At 36.5% G+C, this 19,072-nt stretch overlaps 3 protein-coding genes and 1 long non-coding RNA gene across 4 annotated transcripts; 3 read left to right on the top strand and 1 right to left on the bottom strand.

Moving 5' to 3' along the window:
* Positions 1 to 470: 470 nt before the first annotated feature.
* Positions 471 to 17,912, top strand: LOC147760430 (uncharacterized). Its single transcript, XM_086994653.1, has 6 exons — positions 471 to 761; positions 1,909 to 2,221; positions 2,786 to 2,851; positions 13,735 to 13,824; positions 15,408 to 15,548; positions 16,094 to 17,912. Exons 2-6 carry the CDS (start codon positions 1,916 to 1,918, stop codon positions 16,352 to 16,354), a joined length of 864 nt encoding a protein of 287 aa, XP_086850779.1. The 5' UTR covers positions 471 to 761; positions 1,909 to 1,915; the 3' UTR covers positions 16,355 to 17,912.
* On the top strand, positions 2,981 to 6,340 carry LOC147760432 (uncharacterized). The gene is made up of 3 exons (XR_015335725.1): positions 2,981 to 3,533; positions 4,450 to 4,579; positions 5,279 to 6,340. It is a non-coding gene; the product is annotated as an uncharacterized LOC147760432 (long non-coding RNA).
* LOC106168514 (uncharacterized) lies at positions 6,562 to 11,482 on the top strand. Its single transcript, XM_087019428.1, has 2 exons — positions 6,562 to 7,981; positions 9,652 to 11,482. The coding sequence occupies exon 1, from the start codon at positions 6,609 to 6,611 to the stop codon at positions 7,950 to 7,952; it is 1,344 nt and encodes a 447-aa protein (XP_086875554.1). The 5' UTR covers positions 6,562 to 6,608; the 3' UTR covers positions 7,953 to 7,981; positions 9,652 to 11,482.
* Positions 11,478 to 13,165, bottom strand: LOC147760431 (uncharacterized). Its single transcript, XM_087019429.1, has 3 exons — positions 12,907 to 13,165; positions 12,279 to 12,333; positions 11,478 to 11,808 (listed from the first exon to the last, which is right to left on the bottom strand). Exons 1-3 carry the CDS (start codon positions 12,972 to 12,974, stop codon positions 11,605 to 11,607), a joined length of 327 nt encoding a protein of 108 aa, XP_086875555.1. The 5' UTR covers positions 12,975 to 13,165; the 3' UTR covers positions 11,478 to 11,604.
* Positions 17,913 to 19,072: the final 1,160 nt, after the last annotated feature.

The following is a 19,072-nucleotide window of genomic DNA, read 5'->3' as shown; positions in this document are numbered from 1 at the left end:
CTGTTTCTTTAACTAAAGACCCGGCTCCCTGGATTACTTACCATCCACCTCCTGTTTTTCTTACCTTTCATTAACACGCTCTAAGTGTTAAAAATATACAGTTCTTTTAATTGAACGAAATTAATAAAATGTAAAATGTTAACGATAACTCTAACATAATGTGGTACGCATAGGTATTGCGCCACTGATCCCACAGCAGCTCACAAGGATTTTTTCCTATTTGACTTTGCCATTATACCGTTACCCCTATATTCACTTGGTGCCACTCAGGTTTTGTGCACGTGCACTTCTTTCTGTAACCTCTAAAAACCATAGTTCATTACAATGCGTGCACTGCATTATGTGCAGTCCATACCTCGGGTTTATTATTGCAAAACATGGAATATGTAATTGAGTGATTAGTGGATACAAATCTGGAGAACAACATTTTTATCATATCTCTACAGGTAAGTCCTTTTGACTAAACAGTATAGCCCTTGTGTCATGTTTACCAACGAAGCGACAGTTATTGATTCAACAAAGATTTAGGTCATGTCTTATGAATCGGTCGAGGCTGCATACTGAGGACACGGCTGAGGACAAGCTTTATAACTAAGTGGCGCAACATTCATGTGTGCTCATAACTGGGAATTAGTTTTAAAGTGTCGTGCATTACCTGAAACCATTCTGTGAAGATAGGGCGCCGACTGGCTGGCTAGGCGGTGAGGACGGTTAAGACGCAGAGGAAAACCGGCTACACGATCAAATTTGAAAAAACTCAGGTAAGTCAAGATGACATCTCTACTACTACGCCCCTCTCCTCCTCTCCCTCTCTCTCTCTTTCTCTGTCTCTCTTTCAGCAACAGAAGAAGAATTAAGGTAAACGTTTTATTATACCCACACGTATTATTTTTCAGTTAATTGGTTCCAGAAAAAAAAAAGCGTAACTGCATAAGAGGTTGTATGGGACATGTATTGGTTGGGGTGTGGTGACTCCTGATAAAACTGTGTTTGATCGAATTTTACGTAGTAATAGTCGCTCTTTGATGTTACAAATGATGTAAAATGGACATTGTAGGATTGACAACAATATATCAGCTATGCAAAAAATTTTTTTTAAAAATAAAATAATAAATGGCGGAATCAAACTGAAATACCCCTAGCCAACCCAACGTACCTTTCTTTACAGTCGATTTTTGTTTAAGGGGTATAAATTAATGGGTCATATCTTAAGTGTAAACGTGTATCAGATATTTCAAAAATTAAACGAAAGATAAAACTATCTAAACTCAAACGTTAAGTTCAGGTGTGATATCGACAATTACTTTCGCTTTTCCATACCTGCCCTTGCTGTCGATGGTTTTATCGAACCCCGGATTTCGCATTGTGTCTGACGCGCTATCAGAACAAAAGTAACCAAAACAGTGCGGCGTTGGATTTCATTTAAGCATCTTTCCGGTCGTTTATTTAAGTCGCATGTAAGCCGTAGGTGCAATTTTATGTGGGAAAAAAAAAAAAAAAAAAAAAAAAACTTTGAGCGTATAGTGTATTAGTAGTAGTATTCTGAATAGTCTTTGGATTTAAAAAAAATTTTGCGGACGAAAACAGGGTAGGTGTAATTTGTCATTATAAATCTCATTTATATTTTTTCGTTTATATCATAATCTTTTTATCTATTTATATGCATTATTTAATTTGCACTTACACATATGTATTACCTGTGTTTTTTGTTTATACACCAATATACTTGTGGAGAGAGAGAGAGAGAGAGAGAGAGATTGGGGCATCGATCATTTTCTAAGGTAGTGGCAATTAAGTCCATACGTGTATATAATTTTCACCGTAAATAATGGCAGTTAAAAAAGAATCAAGAAAATAAACAATAAAATATCTACAGCACACCGTTAATACACCACCATTTTCTTTCAGACCCACAATGCACGTGGGCCACAACCAAGTGGTTCCGGCGGGGGAGCCCCAAGACCGTTTTCCTTACGGGTCCCTCCAATGTTTGGGTGGATTTCAGATTGCGCTGGGACTCCTTATAATAGGGTGTGGCGCGGCCGACCTCTATCTGAACCATTTTGAAACGGACCAAAGCTCCTTGACTTTAAATGCCTACAGATATTATCATTATAGCAGCTACAACTCGTTCTACACTTCGTACTCGTTCAACAGTTATGCTTCTGGTCTATCTCGCACCTTGACTATGGTGAGTGCTCCGATATGGTGCGGTGCCTGGGTAAGTTTTATAATTTTTTTTTTACTTAAACCTTAATTTATTCTACGTTTTTATACTTTTGAAGAATGCAGATGCCAAACTTAACCAAGACTTGTCTGAGCTACCCTCCAAATACTTCACATGACATAATAACGAGATGAAAAAAAAAAAAAAAAACGACAAAAATGGAATGTACATTTTTATTAATATTTACATAATGAATCTTCTCAAGACTAATAACTGGTCTAATTAAGGCAATTGAAATACGCCGTTTATATCAGCATACATAGCTATTGGAAGATTATCAACCAGACATTTATGCAAGACAAGATGTGTTTTCTCTTTGTAGAATGTCTAAGGATTTATTGGTAGAACATGTATTTCGTACATGTAGCACTGTTTGTATTTCCTAACGTACCTGCTCTTCTCGGTTCCTTGGCTGTTGGATACTTGTGCTGAAGTTTGATGCCTAGAAAGTATGGCTAGAGGTTTAGTTGATTTATAGAGGTCGACAATGTTTATTTTCTTAGACTAAGACCAAACGTTGTGCAAAATTCTATCTCCAATATAGCCCTCTTTTTTCAGTTTTTCTTCACCGGTATTTTCGGCGCTTGCATCACGAGAGATCGACAAGGTTCCAAACGGTGTCTGGTGAGTGATAACAGAAATGATTTACTGTATGAATGAAAAGATATATAGTTAAATGAATAAATTAATATAAATTAACTTATTGGTCGATTGAATGGCTTATTTACAAAGTAGATGAACTTTTCTGACGAAGAATCAGTTGAGTAATTAGCTTAAAAGGACACAAAAGAGGATTTTCGCGCCAAAATTGATTTATCCCGATTTATCCCGAGGTTAACAGTACTTTTCTGCGATTTACCAACCTTTAATCTATCATTCCCGGCACTCGCCATCGCTCTGTAACATTTTTGGAAAATACAATAAAAAGAAAACCTCCGCTTAAGCGGAGGTTTACCAACAACCACCTCCATTTTCATTATTGAGCTCTCTAGACTTCCGGATATCGCGAGATTCTCGTATTGCGACCTAGTTAAAACTAGTTCAAGCTGCCGGGAAAGCACATGGAACAGGAGGCTGAATTAGTTGAGACTCCATCGAAGAAGGGAAGAAAGATAACAAAAAGAAAAAGGAAACACCCTTTACAAAAGTCAACACCAGAAAATAAAATGCGCGTAAAACAGTGTATCAGCAAATGTACGACAGGCAAACAATAAACACCGGCGAGGAAGAAGGCAGATGAAAACCTGCTTGCATGGATGGCCATGGATACGAAGGATCACCTGGCCTCGAAGTATTTACTGGATTTGTGAGTACCATTTACAATAATGTTTGAGATAAGACACCAGTAAAAATATTTATTAAGCACAGAGATTAATGTTTATTTACGTGTGTTCGTTGTATTTCTTAACGATTGTCAGGCTCGTCTGTCAAAATATGCCATGAAATTGTAACTATATATGAGTATAGTATCGATAACAGGAATTACAAGTGTTGCTAATATGTCGACTCTGACAGGGTTTGGGTAAGTTTATACAGCAAAGAAAGTTTAAATGGAAATGGACATGGTGGGAGATACTGGTTTCATTACATGTACATTACCATGGCCGGGGCGAATTGTTGACTTACCGAGGGCACATTTCTTGTGCCTCTTACATCTGGGCATACAAAACACAGTAAATAAGACGTATGTCCAAGATGCTATTTCTTTAGGCATCTTAATCCCAAAATGAATGTGCAGAAGCTGATATTGTATCTAAGTTTAACTTAGTTTTAAATGGCATGTCAACTATAATTGAAAATATCTTTGAGTAGTATTTTGATTTTATATTTTAAAGGCAATTAAGTTTCCTTTTTACATTAAAAATAAATAAATAAATAAATCAGAAAGGGGATATTGCATGTGTATGTTTGGTACATCTGTAAATGGATAAATAGTCCAGAGTAATAATTTTGATCATACAATTTTTTACATTAGCGTCCAACCAGTATTTCGGAGATTAATCCAATATGAAGTGATCAAGAAACTTCAAAATCAAGTTGTAGTTAATACTAGTGCAGTTGAAGATGACAGTCTAGATAATTTAAGGTGATCATGTTGAGACAAATGGCATTTATACTTATTTCAGTTGAGTTTTATACTTATTTCATTTATGTTTTTACATGATTTTTCTCAAACTTGATTATCTTAATTTTATGTACTGTTGCTTTTTTTTTGGTTGCAGTGTCAATGTAACTTTTTCCTATGGGTTGCCTGAACTGGAAGAAGTGCAGATGGAAGAGGAGGAAGATGCTGAAGAAGAGGGAATTAAAGGATCCTGATGATCCAACATGGGACTAAAACATGTCTTTAGAGTAAGAAGAATTTTAATAAGCTGATATTCACTCACCATATATTAGGCATTATAGGTGCATGATTTCTCTTTTATCAATTTTTTTTTCCAAATTGGCAACATATAATGTAAACATAATGCAAGACTCTATTTCTTCCATCAACTGAAACGAGCTAAGCTTTACCAAAGTATTGTGCACTCGATTCTAGAATATGCCTGCCCTGTGTGGCATCCAGGCCTAACTATAGAGCAATGCAAACTCTTAGACTGACCAAACTCGTGCTTTGAAGATTATTTTCCCTGACCTACACTATAATGAAACCCTGAACCCGGCAAATATGTGTACTTTAGATAAACGAAGAGATGTGCAAAACTTTCTTTTACAAAATAACTGAATCCTCTGACAAACTGAATCACATCTTTATTGAGCAATCCAATCATCTTTTAAGATCAAACAATAGTAACAAAGTGCCACAATTTAAGACCGACAGATTCCGATGCTGTTTTATTCCATATGCACTTTTAAATTTCCAATAGTATTATGTTGTCTTTTATCCTAAGTACAATAATTTTAAAGTTCAATTAGCAGTCTTTTAACTCAGTTTTATTCAAGCAAATATTCACTTTATTTTCATTATAATTTTCTTAACACTATGTACAACTTCAACCCACTGGGTTGCAATCTTAATAAATTATTATTATTATTGATTTGCTTTTTTAGACCTTAAGGTTATGAGCAACTGCCAGTATGATGTCCTGAAGAAGAGTTTTTTACATGGAAGAGGAACACCAAAAAAAGAGGAACTTTTCTTGAGGGTCCAAAGCGGGGACAAGTTGGATAGTGAGAGACTTTTCCTGACTTTCGAGTGCTGCTTACAGGATATATTCAGTGAACTCATCTTGCCAATGTGACAAAGCATAATCTGCTGACTTCAAACCATCTAGCACTGACATGTATGCTATAATGCAGACAGATTGGAAATCAAGGTGGTCTTTCCTCCCAAAACTAAGTCATATGCCTGATATTGAGAATAAACCATTTTGGTCCAGCATTTACTTTTTAAATCTAGATGACATTAAATGTATTATGGAATATGGGTGGCATATTGTGACTTCAACTTGATTTTAAACCAGTGTGTTGTCAGATTTTGTAAGATCACCAGTTGCAGTTTTGTGACTTTGTTCCAGCATAAAATTCTGTATTTGGCAAGTGACTGTATGTCATTTCTTTTAAGACCTACAAAAATGGTTTGAGTGAACACTTGTGCCTGTATTCACTTCTCCACAAAGCCATTATTTAGAATTCATGCAGGGAAGCCATGCCTGTATTTTTTAAAGAAATATTTATACCTTTCTATTTATTCCCTGCACATCTTGGAAAAGTATGTGTGTATATCTTCCGATAAAACAATTTTATGTTTGTGTAAGTGGGGTTAGTCCTTTCTCATGACACATCCCTTTTGCATGGATATTTTTGTGTCAGCTCACATGAGTCAATACACTGACAGAGAGGGGGATAATTTGTTGATCTGCAATCCTCATGGGTCTGCATGTACATCAGACTCTTAACTGTTAATAAGTCTCTCTCAAAAATGTTACCATACTATAATGTGTACTGCACAATGTGAAAGTTTGTGAATGCTTGAATGGAAGGCTTATTTATGAAGAAAGCATTAATAAGTATGAAAATAATTATGCATTGTAGCTTACAAAATCTGTGTATGTCTTATTCATTACATGTGACAGGTAATAATAAAGATGATTTGGCCAAATTCCAAACTTATGTAGCAAACTTTATTCTTGTATTTTTGCCAAATATAAATAAAAGATGTTTCAATATTTAAACTTTTATTTCATTCATAATCTCTACCCAGTTAATGCTACATTGATACTGCAGCTTATGCTTTGTACATAACAATATGTTAATAATAATAATAACAGTTGGAAAGTACTTTGTTAATTTACTAAAGAGCTAGTTCTTAGAAAAACATGTTCGACATTAAATTCTATTTCGTTTCTATACAAATGAGGTCATACGAGATTCCCGTTTTATGCGAGAGCATATGCGCACTTGCGCACATCTTCACTTCCGGTTTTTTGTCGAGCGAGCACGGCACGTGGAAAATTTGTGGCACAAAAATTTTCAAGAATATTCTAACATTATGGCTGAAAAGGTCGAAAGTAGACCAAAAGTTAAGAAAAATACGCATGGCCACAAGAAATCGTCCGACGGGAAGTCGAAAGAAAGTGGTGACACACCACAATTTCTCACAGAGATTCAAACTCTGACGCAGAGTAGCGTTCATGTGGAAAATGAAAATGGCGCGTCCACTAGTGCCGATAATGCCACGACTGTGGATCATAAAATTAGTGCAGCACTTGACTTTATAGCTGGCACAATGAAGAATATGCAAGATAATCTTCAAAAGCAAATGGAGGATTTTAAAAACGAAATAAGGTATGAATATCCTCAAGAGTATTATGAAGAGCCAGTTTATGACGACACGTCAGTTCTTAGTGAGGCTCGGGATTCAGACCAAGTGTTCGAGATGGCAGACACTGCCCATAATGAAAATCCCAGTACAAGTAAAAGAAACATAGAGGAAGAACTTCTTCCGGAAAAGAAAATGAAAGTTTTGAAGAAAATGACTGAAACAGCTAAAAAATCTGAGCCCAAAGGGCCTGAAATTAACACAACCTTAGCTGACAACATTACAGCTTTCATGAGGTCTAAACCAATGGAAGAAGAGACCAAAGCTCTTTTTGAGAAAATTTTAGCTCCTTCCAACTGTGAAGGTTTGCAACCAATTACAATTAACGAGGAAATTTGGCCTAGCATTAGTCATGATGCTAAAACACAAGATTTAAAGCTTCAGAGAGTGCAAAATTGCTTGATAAAGGGCGTTTCCTCAATGGCAGTTGCAATGAACAAACTCATTAGTAAATGGGATTCAGATACTAAAAATTTGGAAGAAGAAGATTTTGAAGAAATAATCAATGATGCTACGAATGCACTTCGAGCATTTGGTTGCACAAACTTTGAACTTTGCACAAGAAGGAAAGAGGCTTTAAGACCTCACATTGATAAGCAATATTCACATTTGTGTGCGAGTTCCATCCCATATACAAATAGGCTTTTTGGGGATGAAATAGTAAAAAGAATCCGTGACATGTCTGATGTCAACAAAATGAATCACCAAGTGTTTAAAAACACTGGTCCATCATATTCTGGGACTCCCAGAGAAAGAGGAAGAAGAACCAGCATGCGAGCTAGGGGAAGAAGTTTTCCTACTAAGAGCATTAGAGGTGCAAGAAGTGGCACCAGTAGAGGTCAATTTAGGACCTATCACAGGCAGCAAGATTTAAAAAACTGCCCTGCAACTCTGCATCATTAGATGTGGAAAAGTTGAAGAAAATTTTTGAGGTAAGTCCTCAACATAACATTGCTGGTAGAATATCAAAGTTTATTTCCCAATGGGAATTGCTGACATCTGATGCTTGGGTGTTACAGACTGTTAGAGGTTTAAGATTGGAATTTGTGGATAATAATTATCCTAAACAGACGACACCATTAAGAGAAATAAGATTCACAGAATCTGAGGAAAAATTGATTGATATTGAAGTTTCAAGATTATTATGTAAAGGTGTCATTGTTGAAACACAAAATGAAGAAGGACAATTTGTCAATACAATATTTACTAGGCCTAAAAAAGATGGCACAAGAAGAATGATATTAAATCTTAAACCTTTCAACAAATTTATGAAGTACCATAAGTTTAAAATGGATACTTTAAAGACAGTCTTGAATTTATTGTGTCATAAAGCATACATGGCACGCATAGATTTACGAGATGCATATTATATGGTTAGAATTTACAAAGAGCATCAGAAGTTTCTCAAATTTCAATGGAGAAATAAATTATATATGTATACTGCCCTTCCAAATGGCTATTCAGATGCTCCAAGAGCATTCACAAAATTATTAAAGCCATTATGTGCATCCTTAAGAAGGAAAGGGATTATTATGATATCTTACATAGATGACATTTATATACAAGCTAGTTCAGAAAATGAATGTCTATGGGCAGTACAAGAAACGGTTAAGTTATTCAAAACTTGTGGATTTTTGATCCATGATGAAAAGTCGGCATTAATCCCAACTCAAGAAATTGTATTTTTGGGATTTAAAATAAACTCTAGAAATATGACTGTGCAACTGACCAATGAAAAGAAACAAGCTTATAAAGAAATGATTGATGATTCAATCAGAAGAGATGATGCATCTATTAGAGAAATTGCAAAAATATTAGGAATATTAATATCATGTTTGCCTGGACTCCTATACGGGCCATTGCATTATAGAAAACTAGAGAGAGCAAAAATTAATGCATTGAAACAAAATAAAGATGATTATGAAGCTGTAATGGATATTACAGATGACATGAAAGTAGATCTAGACTGGTGGTCTAGAAATATATTGTTTGCAACAAATAAAATTTATCATGGCAATGCACAGATTGAAATTCAATCAGATGCTACTCCTTTAGCATGGGGAGCTATATGTAGAGATACAAGAATTGGTGGATTCTTTACTGAAGAAGAAATTTTATTCTGTCATGATAATATCAATGCATTTGAATTGCTTGCTATAAAAATGGCTTTACATGCCTTTATTCAAGAAATCAAAGGAAAGGTAGTTTTATTGAGATCTGATAATACTACAGCAGTTGCCTACATTACACATATGGGAGGTTTGAAATCCCCAGTTTGTGATGAAATAGTATCAGACATATGGAATAAATGCATTGAAAATGACATATGGCTTACTGCTGAATATTTGCCTGGAATATTAAATGTAGAGGCAGATTGGGAATCAAGGAATGTGAATATTAGAACTGAATGGTCACTAGATATTGATATATTTAAAAAAGTGACAGATATATTTGGTATGCCATGTATAGATCTATTTGCATCAAGATTGAATAGCAAATTAGAAGTATTTGCTTCTTGGAAACCAGAACCTGGTGCTAAATACATTAATGCCTTTTCAATATCTTGGGAGAATATGTATTCATACATTTTTCCTCCTTTCAGCCTGATTCCCAGGATAATCAAGAAGATTCGGGAAGATCAGGCAGATGCTTTAGTTGTGATACCTTTTTGGTTGACACAAGCATGGTTCACTCCATTAATGGAAATGTTAGTAGACATCCCTATTCTGTTACCGCCAACAACAACAGTATTATCACTTCCACACCAGAAAGGGGTGACACACCCAATGGGAAATCACTTGAAACTGTTGGCATGCAAAGTATCCGGAAAACTCTCAAATCAGATAGAATTTCAGAGAGAGCTATCGAAATCATTTTTCAGTCATGGAGAAAATCCACTCAGAACCAATATTCAGTCTATATTAAAAAGTGGAGAATGTTTTCAAATCAAAGGAAGGTCAATTTTTATAGACCAACTGTAGCGAATGTGCTAGATTTTTTAGTACATCTCTATGAAGATGGCTCAAGTTACAGTGCTATAAACACTGCAAGATGTGCATTATCAACATTTATTACCATTGGTGCTTCAACAGTGGGGAGTCATCCTTTGATTGTAAGGTTTTTGAAAGGAGTTTTTAACACTCGACCTACTGCATCCAGATATCAACAAGTGTGGGATGTATCAATTGTTTTAAATTACATGAGGAAACTGTCACCAGCAAGGCAGTTATCACTGAAAGATCTAACAATGAAGTTGATCATGCTTATGTCTCTTACATCTGCACAGAGAGCACAAACGTTGCATTTACTGAAGTTCCAAGAGTTAGAACTTCACAAAAACTATGTTTTATTTAACATAAAAGAAACTTTGAAACAAACAAGACCAGGAATTGGTACAATATCTATACAATTTAAATCGTACCCTCCAGATAGGAGATTGTGTACATTGACATATGTTAAGGAATATTTAAAAAGGACAAAGCCATTGAGAAATGGACAAGAAAAATTTTTTATTAGTTATAGAAAACCTTTCTCATCTGTTTCAAAAGATACAATATCCAGATGGATTCGGATATTGATGCACCAAGCAGGTGTAGAGGAATCATTTAAGGCTCATTCAACCCGAGCTGCAGCAGTGTCGGCAGCAGAAAGAGCAAAAGTTCCCGTAGATGATATTTTGAAAGCAGCTGGATGGTCTTCAAGCAAGACTTTTGCAAAGTACTATAATAAACCCATTAAAGGGAAAGAGTTTGCTGATGCAGTTTTAAATAATTAGAAAAGGTATGTAGTACTATGTTCAGAGCCAAGTTGCTCTCGTGACCAGCAAGCTTCGAACTGTGAAGATGTGCGCAAGTGCGCATATGCTCTCGCATAAAACGGGAATCTCGTATGACCTCATTTGTATAGAAACGAAATAGAATTCAAAAATTAAATGAGATTTATTGAAATTTAATTGAAATTCTATGAAGTTTCTAATACAAATGAGAGGTCATACGCCCACCCACCTCCCCTATTCCACAGCAAAAGGGGGGGGGGGGCAGTGCCTGGTTTACATAGAAACATGTAAAACCATATTTATGGGTTGATGTTTGTAATGCACCTAAGATAACTTAAGTTATCATTTCAATTCATAACCATATTTTGGGTTGGTATTTATAATGCACCTAAGATAATTATTTATATTATCTTCATTTAGTTAACTGGATGAGAAGGATATACTTTATCTGAAAAGGATTTTATATTCCTTTTATTGCATAGTGGTATTACAATTGCATCAATTTTCTGGTATGCAGTGCTGGTCACTCGAGATAGTGACTATCGTGCGCAAGTGCTCTCGCAAAAACGGAAATCTCGTATGACCTCTCATTTGTATTAGAAACTTCATAGAATTTCAATTAAATTTCAATAAATCTCATTTAATTTTTGAAATATATTCTAAAAAAGTTTTCAAGAATTGCATGAGAATTGAATCTTTGGATGTATTTGGCAAAATTCCTAAATTATTGAAGAGTTGACAATGCCCAGAAAATAAAAGTCCTTGAGGCTCTCGGTGATCTCAGTCTTGGCACTTTAAATACGTGGGCATTATAATATAAAACTGTTCACTCAGTTTTGGTAAAAGGTGGTGGATTATGTGGTCATCAGTGCACATTTTTTGTAGCAGTCTTTTGCACAACTTGTCACGTCGACATTGAAGTGAGGCAGTATTGTAAGATTGGAGTGCTTCCTGGTATGAGTTTTCCAGATATAACTTGAGGCACTGTAATGGTAAAATTACATAAAATGGTTAATGAGAAAAAAACCTCTTGATATAATCAAATCCGCACTATTCTTAAACAAAAATCAACAAATTAGAGGGCATGATCACTACATGATAACCAGCTCTTGATGAAGAAGATAATTAAATTTAAATAGCTATAGCTGCATTAGATCATAAAGGCCACAAGAAGAAATAACATAATCACACATGGTTTTAAAGAACTGATGTAAAAAAAATCACACTAATATTCCCCATTTGCAATTAGAATTTTGACAAGCTAATCGATAGTACTAAACCATACCAAATGGCACTGTTCGCCCTCTAAAGTAGCAAAAAATTTAAGCGGGCCCAGAACCCTACGGCAACTAGAGGGTCGGCTTTGCATCCGCGGACCCCCCCCCCCCCCAACACTTCAAATAATCCTGGATCCGCCCCTGTTACCTGGTGTATTGCTAAAATTATTAACATACCTGTTCTCTCCTTTGTGCTTGAAGGGGTGTAGCAACCAGTTCCTCCTCTGAAAGGCTAAAAAATTCATTCCTTGTTATCATATTCATTTCTTATAATCATATTCATATTTATCTATTTATTTATTTATTTATTGTATTATTCTATTATTTTACTCTTTATATTGCTCCAAAAATAAAATGATTTCCGATTTTTATAATTGGCTAAATAAACTCTTATCTTATCTTATCTGACAATATTAATAAATTTACAAATGAGTTACGTGTTGTACAAAGAACACCCTCTATCCCAGCTAGTACAGTACTCGAGTTACATTGTATATCTCATGGGATTCCCCTGCGGGAATATGGTGTGAGGTTCGTCTGCAAGTACTGGTAGATGACCACATTGAGCAGAAAACGCCGGTATTCCTCCTGGTTTACAGAACTATATACCTCAGGGGCAAAGTGCACTACCACGCTTCATGTAACTAGTAGTACGCAGTGCGAGTGGTTTGGGGACTAGCTGCGAGTGCGTTATCCGAGGAAATGTAGCAGTTATCTACGCTTTTAAACTTCCACTGCTAGATATTTTTATTTCCACTGCCACCTTCCCATTCTAAAGCACATATAGTGACTTTAACTCGCTTACCTGCAAAGATTCTGTGAACAATTCCTCTTCTTCTCGCCCACGCTCACCTTTGCAGTCGAGTGAGACATGCTGGCTGCATTGTTTACATCTCGTATCTGAGTCGAGAAGCCGCGTTATTTCAAACTGTGTCAAGATGGCTGACGCCCGGGGTTCGAAAGTGGACGGTGAATATGATTCTTTTTTTCGATATTGATTAAGGCCATTTACCTGCCATTTTATGCTTTACCCATAGCTATTGTTCTTAGATAAGTTAAAAAGGAAGCAATCCATGCACTAAAAAGGCGTTTTTAATCCTATTTTTTTGTCCCTTTAAGCAATAATGATTAAGAGAGAAAGAGAGAGAGAGAAAGAGAGAGAGAGAGAGAGACGTATCTTCTCAAACTGAATGTTACTTATTAACTCAAACAGATTGTTACGTTTAAAGATGCAGTAGTAATTTTATGGCTTGCCAATTGAGCGTCAATTAAAGCTGTTTTTCATTGTTCATCTTTACGTTATACATATGTATCTAAGCGACACATCTGTACTGATAATCTGGCCATTCTACTGCCTGGTTTTTACATACACCTTGTAAGAGAGTCATCTTTCATTACGGCCCCTTCCCCTCCCCCCCCCCCCCCCCCGGGCTGGGCTAAAGACGGCCAATCAAATATCTATCGTCGGCTGCGGCATATAACATGACGGAATGTATTCCTCCCAAAACATACCAATACAGCAGTGTCGCTGAGATATATTACGCTCGATATGAACAGATTTCTATACTAAAGTAAATTTATGATAATATGTGTATATTATGTATGCTTCTTTCACTTTCACTTTCTCTTTCAGCGTAACTCTTTCCAGACATTTTCAATCTTCACTGCCTTTATCTTCGGTCCGATTTTGATGGGCATGTCCGGAGCTTTGCCTTTGTTCAGAGTATGTATGACTCAAAGTGACAACATTTTTTTATTCTCTGACCACAGGATTCGCTTGTAGTCAGTTACAAAATTATCTTAATTTTGTATGCTATTTAACAAACCCCTGATATCAGAGGATATAAACTTTAAGTACATGGACCACTTCTTCAGGTCGTTGTGTAGAATACAGAAAAGCTGGTGACTATAAGAGTACGTTGCACTCTTAAAACTGATCTGTTAAACTTAACCGAAAATACGTTCAATAATAAACGATCCACTCAGTCAATATACATCCGACTAAATATCCAGTTGACCTCACCTAACTGTATCAAAACCAAAAGCATCTGTAATTACCTCCGCCAAGGAGGTTATGTTTTCACCCCTGTTTGTCTGTTTGTTTGTTTGTCTGTCTGTCTGTCTGTCTGTCATCAACATAACTCAAAAAGTTATAGACCGATTTTGATGACTTTTCAGAAACTGTCAGATGTGGGCCAAGGAAGAGATAATTGATTTTTGGTGGTAATCAATCAATTTAATAATCAAAATCAATCATCAACATAACTCAAAAAGTTATGGTCCGATTTTGATGAAATTTTCAGGGTAGGTCAGAAATGGGTTATCTTAGAAGTGGTCAGTTTTTGGTGGTGATCCGGATCAATAATCAATCAATAATCGATAATAAAAAAACTAAGTTATGGACCGATTTTGATAAAATTTTCAGGAATTGTCAAAAGTGGGCCAAGGAACAGATGGTTAGTTTTTGGTGGTGATCCGGATCAATAATCAATCAATAATCAAAAATATCGAAAATTTAGGAGAAACGGCATTGGATGGAGACTTTGCTGCCTTGGCGGAGGTCTGTTCTCTCTGAGTGCTTTTCTAGTTATAAGTGGAGTCAAAAAGTCATATAACTTTTTGCTGAGTGATGGCGTTCCACAAACGGTGCATACATGAAGATAGTATTAGATCATTCTTGTTAGCAGGGTTATCCTTCAGTTATCCATTTTTATGGATATCCCACCCATTGTTAAGTAGGTTCAGATTTGGGGGTTAAGGTGTCCATTGTGGGTCTGGATCCGATTCGCACATAACCAGCCTACTCTTGTCTTAAGCCTGGGTCACACTGCGCTTGGAACCTTTTGGCAACCTCTTTGCAACCTCAGTCGCAAGAAGGTTGCCATAGGTTTTAAAGTGGTTGCATAAGGTTGCTAATTGACACATGAAGGCCATTTTTTGTGCACCGACAACCAATGCGACTAAAAATGAAAAATATCGGTATCCTGAAGTTTGCCTATCGGTCTCTTCTTGGTTGTCAGTAGGTTGCTATAACCAGTAGCATACCACTTGCAACTGCACGGTCGATTGACAGTATTTAGTCGACTGGTCGCTTACATGTTTCAGGCCTACCCAACTACCAGACTCGGCACCGAATGATCCTGAATTCACCGGTAGATCAGACCACACTACCCGTTTTCAAGGTGTGTGTCAGATCGCATTACACAGTATATATATCTTGACCACGGGTTTAAGTCATTATATTTCACGTTCAAGCATCAGTTGAACACATGTGATAATAATACCCATGCATTAATTTATTTACAGGTTACTTCCCATACCTATGGGAATATATACTTGTACGTGTTTATGGCGGGAGCGGGAGGGCTGGGCTTCATTGAGTGGATAGTAGCCATAGTGTCCGCCTCTGTCTGCTGTTGCTGCTCGACCATAGACCAACCAGAACCGGTATGTATGGCCTTTCTATTCCAAAATACTTAATTTAAGAATTTTAACAGCTGTTTTATGTTGTAAGGATGATGTAATTTTTCTTCTGTCAACAGCTTAATATTGAAATAGTTTTTACGTCCAATATTTCCAATATATCCAATAAATATTTTAGGTAAAAACTTTTTCAACATAAAGCTGTTGTCTATAGAAAAGTTACTTTATTCTTATTTTGAATTAAGACGAACTTTTATTGATTGAAAGTAACGATTACTTTTTTCCATTCTGTATATTTGGTAGTTAAACACACACAAAAACACACACACACGAGAGAGGGAGAGAGAGAGAGAGAGATTACATTTAGCATTTTAGAGAGCATTCACATTGAGAAGAGCCGAGGTCTAGCAAGACCGAGACCTAAATATGGCGGACCTACATTGAGAGACCATTAAAGGATTACGCAGTGTTCCTTTCATGTAGGTCCGCCATAATTAGGTCTCGGCCGTGCTAGACCTCGGCTCTTCTCGATGTGAATGCTCTCTAAGTTTTGGTTATTGTCATTTCAGCAAGTTATCTTCATAGCGGGCAGTGCGCCGCCTCAGCCGAACATCACAATGATAAGTACCGTCCAACAACAACAGCAACAACAACAGCAACAACAGCAACAGCTGCCACCGCCGCCTCCCCCCATGGGATACTACCCACCGTATGACCCGTACCAGCCAGGCGGAGGGCCGTCCTACCATCCTCCAAACTACCAGCAAGCTGTTGCCGAAGCTAACTGGAGTGAAGAGAAACCAAAGCTTCCTGAGGCAGTGTCCACATAGAAAACTACTGTCACTAAGCGCCCTTCGAGTGCACTGACTGAAAAGGAGAAATTAGAGGATGAAGACAGTGACATCGAGGAGGAGATAGAAAATGCTGTCGCCCCGGTTCATGCCGATTATGATATGGCACCGCCCACTGAAACCAAGCAGTAGCAGGATTCTGACAGTTGTCATGACAACGTCAATTCCATTGTCAAATCAGAACCCTTATATGGCGTTTGCAATATCAAATTATTAGCACATGTACATAGAATTTTTTTTACAGTTAATGTATTTTATATGTATGCTTTCCCAATGTTACTATCGTCCTACATAGATTGATCCAACTCCTCGGGGACTCTCGCTGAGTGCAATATATGATTAACTGAATGACACGCTTCCTCGAGCAGCTAAGGGGTGATTAACTATCGTGTGCGTTCGATCGCACTCAGAACGAAGTGAAAAAGCATCCTAAAGCCGAATAAATCACCCCTTAGCTGCCCGAAACCCCCCGCGGCGTCGGATCGATCTGCGTAAAACAATAGTTTCATTGGGAACACACCCTATAAGTCGCTGAAGTACTCTTTGATCTACTTCTTTTATTTTGCAAATGTCGCAATTCCTACAAGGTCGAGACGTTCTGCTGTATTACGCCTAACACCGTTTACTGTTTCAGTTCCAATATTATCTTGTAACTCTCTTATATATATATATATATATATATATATATATATATATATATATATATATATATATATATATATATACAGTCACTGATATTAGGAACTTAGAACTCAAAGGTATATGTGTGCGTATTTTTTCCAACAATTTAGAGGAGGAATACTGGTATTTTAGGGATAAAGTAAATCTGTTCTTAGGCCTTGGAAGTTTAAAATAATCTTTTCTTTTAATTTTCGTTCATGCTGTATCGAGTCTAAAATTGTGGTGTGCCTCAAACAAACATTCCTGTAATATAGATATTCAAGTTTATCTCGTATAAATGTGTAATACATGGAACGCCCCCAGCTGCAGAAGTGACAGGTGTTTTATAGATAGGCTAGTTGGAGCCCATATTGTATTTTAACAATATGTGAAGAAAGGGCACTGGCACAATTATTCCCACTAGGCCATTCTCGAACATGCGCAGTGTGAAATGATGTCTAGGAACCGTGAAATGGTCACCGACCAACATGAATATTCTTGTCCTTGGTTTATATTAAGCTGGACCGTTGAAAAGGTCACGCTGACGTGGCAACCGATCACGTGGTGGTTATACGTGTTATGTACATGTACACCGGAGTAGACCGAAAACAGACTATGGTTGAGTGGATTTCGCCCTTTTTGTCGCTCTTTTGAAGACCACGAGGCTGGACACGTGGATGCGTTCCCTGGTGTGGAATAAAAGCAGCATTGTGCAGTTAAAGCAGATGCATCAGTGACTTATTTTCATGAATGGCGTTAAATATACACAAAACTATATTTTATATTCCAGATATATATGTGTATGTGTGTGTGGCATTCAGTGAGCTCAACTATGTGGATAATTTAGATGTAACTAAAAATAATTAAACATAATATATGTGTCGGGTTTACTTATTTATTTAATTTAACTCTCTCTCTCTCTCTCTCATGCAGGAAGACCAGAAGAACGTATGTTTTGTTAAGGACTATTTAATCACATTGATCACAGTCATGTTTTGCATTTGCCTTGAAACATTAAATCGCTTTCGTTTCTTTTCAAATGCCTTTTGCCAAAATATAATTCAATATTCGAGTAAAGTTCATTTTACGCAGTCTAAAGTTCATTTTACACAGTCTTAAAGTATTTGAAACTCTCATTTTAAATACAGGCCTAATTGTGGAAGCTTATAGGGGCGGGCCTACAGGTTTTCTAACCTATGTTGCAAAAATTAACAAATCCATACGAGATTTTTTAAAATACACATTGCATTGTATAATCTTGAAAATATTGACAACATTCCTGACCAGGAATTACATTTTACGTTGAATGACCAGATGTTGCTGAAACTTTTGCTTTGACGTTTAAGAGGAACGACTATTTCGTATGCATGTTTTAAGAAGAAAAAGAAAGGGGTTGTGGAAGAAATATAGCAATAAACAGGAGATTTTGAAAATCGTGATGCCCGTCTTCAACTGGAATTAGAAAGAAAAAAACATAAGTTAGTTGAGATGAGAAGTGCAAGCTAGGTTAAAAGGTAGTATTATTAGATCGCGCGAAAAATGGTTGACTGAGGGAGAAAAAACCACAAAATATTTTTTCAGCCTTGAAAAAAGAAGATTTACAGATAAAATTATTCCGCGACTACAGGTTGGTGAAAATAAATAAATTACTGAACAGAATGAAATATTAAAGGAAACAAAAGTTTTACGAATAATTGTACTCAGAAAATAAAAAGTACGCTGATATTGATTGGCAAATAAAATTGAAAGACCTTAATGTACCAAAACTGACTACAGATGAGAGGGAAAGCTTACAGTAGAAGACCTAATAAGTAATGTTGAAGCCAGGATATTCTTCACTAAAATGAGAAATGATAAAAGTCCAGGTTCGGACGGATTAACTGTAGAATTCTTAGATTTTAGAGATATTCAATGTGAAATACATGGTGATGGCAATGGCACTGCAAGCAAAAGTGAAATAATTATAAATGGTTTTTCATGGGAAAGGGAAGTAACAATATGGAGGGGGCGAATATTTACGGAAAAGTAGTGCAATCC

The sequence above is a fragment of the Lingula anatina genome, chromosome 8 (genome assembly GCF_051362555.1).
Source record: "Lingula anatina isolate TDL-2025a chromosome 8, LinAna3.0, whole genome shotgun sequence".
In the NCBI taxonomy this organism is placed as follows: Eukaryota; Metazoa; Brachiopoda; class Lingulata; order Lingulida; family Lingulidae; genus Lingula; species Lingula anatina.
Note: the sequence above shows the minus strand (reverse complement) of the source record. Positions and strands in the feature narration are given on the sequence as shown.